This window comes from Manis pentadactyla, chromosome 10, assembly GCF_030020395.1.
Source record: "Manis pentadactyla isolate mManPen7 chromosome 10, mManPen7.hap1, whole genome shotgun sequence".
NCBI lineage: Eukaryota > Metazoa > Chordata > Mammalia > Pholidota > Manidae > Manis > Manis pentadactyla.
The window spans coordinates 33,734,579-33,742,633 of NC_080028.1; the positions used below are offsets into that span (position 1 = coordinate 33,734,579).

An 8,055-nucleotide genomic window follows, 5' to 3' on the forward strand; every position below is an offset into this window, starting at 1 on the left:
TAGGAAAGTAGGAAATCAGCACAGCCACTCCCCGACATTCCTGTCCATCCGGAGGTGGGGGATCAAGGAGCGGCAGACACCGACACCGGGAAACCTTTCACCCGAGACTTAAGACTGGTAGCTGACGCTAACAATCTTTGAGTGGCTAACGGGTGCCCAGACACATTTCATGAGATAAAAAGTGCAGCATTTAGTGGGGAATAAGAGCGAAGCATGGATCTCCTACCTTGCAGTGGTGAGCATCGGATTCCATGAAATTTGACGGAGGCACACACAGAGCCTGTAAAGGAAATAAAGAGCATCGTTGCCTCACCCAGAGGCCAGGGCGGCCTGAAGAAGCAGGCTGGAAGTCAGAGAGACAGAGAGAGACACTCCTCATGGATACCCAGTCAGGCTGTCGGGGTCTGATTCCAGACACGCGGACGTTTGAGAAGCCCCTGAAGTGTAGTCTCAGCCTAGACTCTCGCAGTTGCCCATGGCTTTCCTCAGTCCCTCACATCCAAGGAGAGCCTCTGAAAGGGAATCCTGGCGTCCACTCAGGTGACTTTCCTGGCTCCCAAGGGAGACGGGGGATCCACTGAGGGAAACACTGGGGAACCTGTTGTCTGAGACTTTGAGATCAGTGGCCGGGCTAGTCCCATTTAAGTGGCTGACGAGTGCCCAATGTTCTGTGCCGTAGACAGCTTCCTTCTATAAGGACAGTGAAAGAAAAAGGCAGGCTTGGATGCAGATACCTCCAAAATTATCCCAGATAAGCCCCCAAATTTGATGCCAGGGTTCTTGTTCATGGAGCCAAAGAATGAACTTTGCAAACACTCAAGATAGAAGAACAAGGTAGAGGCTTTTATTTAGAGATAAAGTGAAAGGACAGAGTTCCTGGCTCTCTCCAGGAGGGAACAAGAGATTCTGTGGTTTGCTCATTGTCTAGGGGTTTTATGCGCAGTTGAGGATTTTCAGGAATGAGGGTAAAGTGTTAGGAGTGCAGACTTGTAAGACCGCCCCTGCCCCTAAGGTGGGCTGGGTTGTTGTCTGTTTGCTTGGGTTGTTTATAGTTGAGATTGCTTACCGAATTAGTCTTTTGCCTAGGTTGCAGATTACTTGATTACGATTAGAGAAGGGAAAACAGCACATAGTTGCAGTTAACATAAACGGCCTTTTAGCAGGCTAAGGTAAATTTTACATTGTCATGATGTAATTGATACAGTAAAGTGACAGTTTATGCTAAGATACTTTTCTTTATCTGCAGAACACAAACATTCCAGTCCAAGTTGCTCCTGGCCTTTTGAGCTTTAACTGATTTCACTGAAGAATGTCTATATTCCTAGTGATGTATGCAAATCTTTACCATAGAGAATGAATGTGACTCTGACTTTGCATAATGCTTAACACAGAGTTTTGATAGAAACTTCTTTGCATATTGTTACATTGTTCTGACTGTAATTGTCTTGCATTGCGTTTTTTTTTGGTGGGCCTCGCCCTACTGTGACTATACCCACAGTCCCTGTCTCAGTACTACTTCCCGATTCTTTGTGAGCAGCTCCTTCAACAATGTCATTTCATCATTTTCCTATGGATTAGTTCATAGGACATCAGAGCAAATAGCTCCCATTTCCTACATATCTCAAAGGTGGGGCCTCCAAACCACTAAGAGACGGAAGTTAAAAGACTTTAAATACTGGGACCAGCTCACTCCAGTCGGCATAGATGTCTGTTTTTCCAGCCCACATGAAGGCTCTCCTTATTCTGGGCTTTCTTCTCCTTTCTGTTACTGTCCATGGCAAGGTCTTTGAAAGGTGTGAGTTGGCCAGAACTGTGAAAAGGCTTGGACTGGATGGCTTTAAGGGTGTCAGCCTGGCAAACTGTAAGTTAACTCTTCTTTCTCCATTCAAATAATTAGCTAGGTGTGGGACAGAGACTTACAGACGATGAATAATAAGAGGGGCTCTGAGTGAATGGACTTCTTAATTTTTTTTGAAGGTTTGTATACTACCTCATAAAACAGGTTAAAAACATCAACTTTTTCCTTTAGAATCAGACATACCAAATGAAGGAATAAGGGCATGGGAGGACAAAATTCGATCCTATTCTATAAGCCAGGACCCATCGTATCCCTCTAGTAACTCTGCATTTGCCAGTTGCCTCAGACTCCGTGGCACATGTAGGCTGCCTAGAAGATACAGTTGAGCACCTGGGATGGCTGTGAAGTTCTGGGTACTGACTCTCTCCAGTTCCTGTTTAGAAGGTGAATTCTGTGAGCCTAGAGTAATGCAGTATTTTTCTCTTTTTTAATTCTGCTGCCATGGCATGGAGTTCTTAACAGCAAAGTCAACAACAACAAAATTATGTTGAACTCTCAATACAGGGTCAATAGGAACCTACTTCCCCTCAATCACTGTTTAAATAAGGATCCCTGAAATGTAGCTTGAAATGATACTTTGTTTTCTTACTCTGGTTGATTAATTCTTCTTCCTTTTCTTCCATATAGTTCAAGATACTCCCTGAATAAAAGTTACCTTATATTTTAATCCGTACTGTATTTTTCAAATTGAATTCAAATAATTCCCCTTAATGATTATTTTTGAGTGACTGAGTGAAGGGATGGATGGATGGATGGATGGATGGATGGATGGATGGATGGAGGGATGGAGGGAGGGATGGAGGGATGGATGGAGGGAGGGAGGGAGGGATGGATGGATGGATGGATGGATGGATGGATGGATGGATAGATGGATGGATGGATGGATGGATGGATGGATGGATGGATGGATGGATGGGGATGGAGGGATGGATGAAATAGTCTTTCCTGTTCCATAACTCTTGCTTTCCCTATTCTAAAATGATATCCAAATTCTCCTTCAGGTAGCATAAGAAAATTGCTTTCTCCCAGAAAATCCTTATTTTTCCTAATAAGTTTTTCTCATCAGCATAGGTATCTTTTATTAAGTACAAAGATCCACTCAACAACTCTGTTGATTCTTCTATTCTAGGATGAACCTTGCCTGAGGGATGGGAGCAGGAAAGGATAGTAGCAATGAAAGAAAACAGATATTTTATAAACTGTTATCTTGCTTCATTAATATCAGAAAATGATTTTCTAATAAAGAGATTCTCCTTAAGGGCCTTTTAACACTAAAATGTTAAAGTATTTTACAAGTAAAATACGTCTTTATAGTTATAAGTAAGTCATTATTGAAATACAATAGCTAAATAGCCTGATTATGATATGCAGTTTAAAGTCACGTGGTATTGCCATTCATCACTAACTATAACTTCTTTTCAGGGATGTGTTTGATGAAATGGGAAAGTAACTATAACACACGGGCTATAAACTACAATCGTCCAAGCAAAAGCACTGATTATGGGATATTTCAGATCAACAGCCACTACTGGTGTGAGGATGGCAAAACCCCAAGATCAGTTAACGCCTGTCACATACCCTGCAGCGGTAAGGCCAGACAATATTTGTGTAATGGCATAAGCCTCATCTGGTTATACTTACAAGAATAGAGACTCTATACAAATGAAAAGTCCTCACCTCTTTATTATCCTCCTCATAATTCCCTAAGAAGTTGTAGAGCTGTTAGAGTGTTCTTTTCTAACATACAACAGTTTCTGCAATGACCTATTAATTTATTGCAAACGAACTTTTTGATGCTTTGTCAAAAATAATGCCATTCCTTCAACCTACTTTGGGGGAGATTTAAGGATGATTTGATGGTGCAGACCTTTTTAAAAAATTGTTTTTTCTTTTTATTATGAAATAGTCTAAATAGATAGAAACTTGGAGACATTATTATAATAAACAGCCATATGCCCATCATGCACTTTAACAGTTAACATTTTGTCATATTTACTTCTTTTATGTGTGTATATGTATATATATATGTATGTATTTTTTTTGTTGCTGAACCCAATTTTAAAGTGAATTAGAAACATAACATTTCATTTCTAAATTCTTTAGTTTGCACCTCCAAAAACTACACTTCTTACATAATCATTGTTATACTTAACAAGTTAATTTATGGATTTATTTAATTGGGATAAAACAAATGTTCTATTGAACTTATAAAAATAGAAATAATGTGGATTTTTTTTAGTGTATAAAATATCAGGTAAGTAGTGAAAAATTGATAGTTACATTTTTAAGTGTTAAAATTCCTAATAGAGATTAGTCTTAGAATATTATTTTGTAACCGGTTAATTTAATATAAAAGATATTTTGTGTTATATAATAATTTGAGGTCATCATATAAAAATTGTTACTACCCCGACATCCAGACATTTATCACCATGGTGACCTTTGGTATATATTCTTCCAGAATAGATATCAGTCATGTATATGAATATCAAGCTTTATCATGTACATATGTACACACATACAAACATGTAAGCCATGTATTTAAAAAAATGAAATTGTACTATATATACTGTTTTCTAATTTTCTCTTTATCACAGAATTATTTCTGTGTCATTAAATACAAATCTGTATTATTTTGAAGGATGAATAGAATTCCACTATATAAATATTCTATAATGTATTGACCTAACTCTCACTGTTAAGCACTTAGGTTGTTTTTCATTTTCCCCCTTTATTAATTGCTATGAAATGCCTTGTGCATATATGTTTGGGAGCATTTCCTGTTACTTATTTTGGATAAATTCCTGTAGTAGAATTTCTGATTAAAAAATTGCTAAGCTGTTTTTTTCATGTGCTTAGTATAAAGAGAACCCCCTATCACATTACTTACATATTCCATAACTTCCAATGACTTTGGTAAATGAAAAAATCTTTTATTTCATGCCAAATGGGATGGAATGAAGAAAAGGTTTTTCCCTAACATTCACAGATACATGGACTTTTCGACAGTAATTTTAATGTTCTTTCCTCAGCCTAAGAGAATAAAGCTGGCTTACTCTTAAACTTAAAAATGGTTATCCTAAGCTTGAAATGAAATTTCTATGAAAGTTGTCTTCATTCCTCACCACTTCTTTTTCAGCTTTGCTGAAAGATGACATCACTCAAGCCGTCACCTGTGCAAAGAGGGTTGTCAGTGAACAAGGCATTAAAGCCTGGTATGTTGAAGCATTAAAAGGGAAAACTATTTTACCTTACTGTTATGAGAGAAGTAAGAGATTTCAAAGACCAAAACATGCTACTGAGAGCTGAGAATTGCAGCTTAAGGCTTATGCCAAACAATATATTACCTAGAAACAATCTACTTTAACTGATTTAGAATCTTGACTCTTGAACTCCTTGATTTATTTTATGGGACTCCTAGAGTTTTTAAGATTCTGAGTGCTCTACCAGTTACGGGTCATGTCTTGAAATTATTTTTGGAATAATGTAAGTGGGGAACGTACTTTGCAGTTGCTGTTGTAGGATACACATAACTCAACATTTATGTTCAGAATTCCATGCCTGAGGACTTTGGGGAGATGTGAAGTACTTGGTTTACATATTTCCATTTAATAACTAGCAGTGCCTGAATCTATTTGTAGCCTGTATTTCATTTAGTGATAAAATATTTTGTTCTTCCAAAGGATTTGAAGTATGTACATTTAATGAAGATAGGGTTTAACCTATCATTGTTTGACCTTTCTTTACAGGGTGGCGTGGAGAAGTCATTGTCAAAACCGAGATGTCTCCAAGTATGTCCGGAACTGTCGCATTTAACTATGCAGTTCTATTCCCTCAGCGTATTTTGTCTCTTTTTCCACATTAAACGAGGAGTAGTTGAGTGAAAGTTCATGCTACCATTCTTTCAAACAAACGTTTTAGTCTTTCAAACAGGAACAAAATATGGTCTTTCTTTTACAAGGCTTACTATTTACTAATGTGTTTATTATTTGAAATTAAGTCCACATTTTTCAATTTGCTAAAAGAAATAATGCTGGTGAAAATTTATCCAAAATTTCAGCTCTCAAATACATCTCTAGTGTACATTCAGCTATTAATCAAACAAATAACCCAGACTTAATCTTGAATGCTACAAGTACTCCCTAGTAAATAAAAATGTAACAAAAGATTATATTAAAACAAGTTGATCTTAGGCAAAATGACAGCTGTATACACATGACATCTTCAAGTATTCCGTCATCTCCAAACATGGTAAAAAAAATAAAAAAGCAAAAAACACTCTTTGTTGAGGAATATGACATTTTTAAAGGAGCTTAGTGGCAAATGGCTAAAAATAGAGGCAGCCTGAATTAAGAATTTTGCTTCTATAAAATGGGACCTTTGGTTTAAATATATCCTTAGAAATGTTGCTTTAGAAAGAAATTCACGTTTTACACATCAATCTATTTTAGCCCTTTAAGGCATTCTTTTATGCATCTTGCTGATCACGAAGGAATATAAAGGATTAGATGAGCTGTTGCTTTTCTTTAATTTTACTGACTTAGATTCGTGCATTAAGACTAAATCCTGAGGCAGATGGGTTTGCAAGTATTGAAGTAATTCCTAATTAACCACCAGCCTGAAATTATGCATGTTGTAAAAAAAATTATTAAATACTTTGCAATGCATACTTTGTCTTTCTTTTTTTAGAAATCTTCTTCAAGAGTCAAGATTCTCTGAAGAAAAAAATATATATGTCAATAAAAATGATTTGACACTCTTAATATATCCTATATTTATATCTGTGCCTGAACAGCAGCTGGATGTTGCTGAAGAAAAATCCACAAGCACGCTGACAGTTCTCACTTTGAATTCACAACTGCAAATCTCAAATGAGCCATCAAATCTGTCTGGCCATTTTAGTCACTTCTCTACAATGCTTCTGTGGTGGTGTCCCCACCCCCCAAAATGACTATTACTACTTTATTTCTCCTCTCTCTTCAAAGCCCTGGCACACACCCAACCCTGCCCTTCCACCCCTCTCTGTTCTCAGCAGATGAGCTGGCCCCAGTCTACCCTGAGAGAATAGAGGCCGCTCAGATGGACTTCTCCCCTGCTGGCACCCACAGCGGTGACCCCACCTTCCTCTGCCCCCTGCCCACCACAGTGCCTGTACACGCAGTCTCCTTCCTCTCTCTCTCACTCCTCCAAGCCAGCTCAATGTTTCCTGCATCCCGAGTTTCTCCCTCTTCGCTGGACCACCCCTGCCATTGTATAAACTGCTCTGGTAACCTCCCACCCTACAAAGAACCCTCTGTTAACACTACATAACCCTCTAACTGCATCATTTTCTGCTCTCATTTACAGCAAGACTTCTGGGATGAGAAAACGACACCAACCCCATGTCTCATTGTCTTTTCAACACTTCTTAATCTGGCTGTTATCCTCACTCACTTAAAACTGCTCCTCTGAGTCTCCTCCCTAGAATCCTTGGGGCCAGTTCTAGTGATAGCCTGTTCTCTGTGTATCTTACTTGGTCTCTCTGCAGCATTTGACAAAGTGAACCACTTCATACTTCTAGAAAACTTTTCCTCTCCTAGCTTCTTGTTTACATCCTGCCTCACTGCTCCTTCTCAGTCCTTCTTGGATGGCTCTTCCTCTGTTACCTAACTTTTCTATTTCCTTCTTTGATGCTTACTGTAAGGCTGGAGGCACTGATGGGAGGAGCAAGCACGTGGGACACTGATGACGTGCCAAAGTCCCTGGCTGGTGCCCCCTCCCAACCTGAAAAATGTGCCTTGGGCTAGCCAATCCTCGCACCGCTGTGAATCTAAGCTCTGCCTCCCCCTACCTTCTTTAAAAACTCGCTGCCTGTCTGCTGACGCGCGGCTTCCTCAGCCTCCATTTCTAGAGACTGGGAAATCTCGCCCGGGTGTTTTGTTCAAATAAACTACCTGGCCCTTTGTTGCCTCTCTTTGCCTGCTTATTTCAGCTAGAATTTATCTTACACTTACTTCTCTGCTGGGGGAGTGCTCCCGCATTCAAGCCTACAGCCATTTGATAGACTACGTGTTTTACTTATTTGTCTCTTTTTGCTGAAATACAATGTCCAAAAGACCAGAGTTTTCCACCCATTTTTAAGATAGTGAAATAGTCTCAGTCTTTCTCAAATTTGCAAGTACAGTACAAAGGTCTTTCACGTTTTCTGAACAGTTTGA

General features: G+C 38.9%; 1 protein-coding gene across 2 annotated transcripts; it reads left to right on the forward strand.

Annotated features, from left to right (window-relative positions):
- Positions 1-1,658: 1,658 nt before the first annotated feature.
- On the forward strand, positions 1,659-6,525 carry LOC130678982 (lysozyme C-like). 2 transcript variants are annotated; one of them, XM_057486575.1, is made up of 4 exons: positions 1,659-1,861; positions 3,281-3,445; positions 4,998-5,073; positions 5,608-6,525. In XM_057486575.1, the coding sequence occupies exons 1-4, from the start codon at positions 1,705-1,707 to the stop codon at positions 5,672-5,674; spliced, it is 465 nt and encodes a 154-aa protein (XP_057342558.1). In that variant the 5' UTR covers positions 1,659-1,704; the 3' UTR covers positions 5,675-6,525. The 2 variants fall into 2 exon arrangements, with proteins under 2 accessions (XP_057342558.1, XP_057342557.1); XM_057486574.1 differs by lacking the exon at positions 5,608-6,525 and having other exon boundaries at positions 4,998-5,272.
- Positions 6,526-8,055: the final 1,530 nt, after the last annotated feature.

What these genes read in the sequence shown, in the direction of transcription:
- LOC130678982 (XM_057486574.1), top strand. Translation starts at nt 1,705, where the DNA reads ATGTCTGTTTTTCCAGCCCACATGAAGGCTCTCCTTATTCTGGGCTTT. An exon ending in GGGTGTCAGCCTGGCAAACT is followed by an intron (nt 1,862 to 3,280) that starts GTAAGTTAACTC and finishes ACTTCTTTTCAG; the next exon opens with GGATGTGTTTGATGAAATGG. An exon ending in CTGTCACATACCCTGCAGCG is followed by an intron (nt 3,446 to 4,997) that starts GTAAGGCCAGAC and finishes CTTCTTTTTCAG; the next exon opens with CTTTGCTGAAAGATGACATC.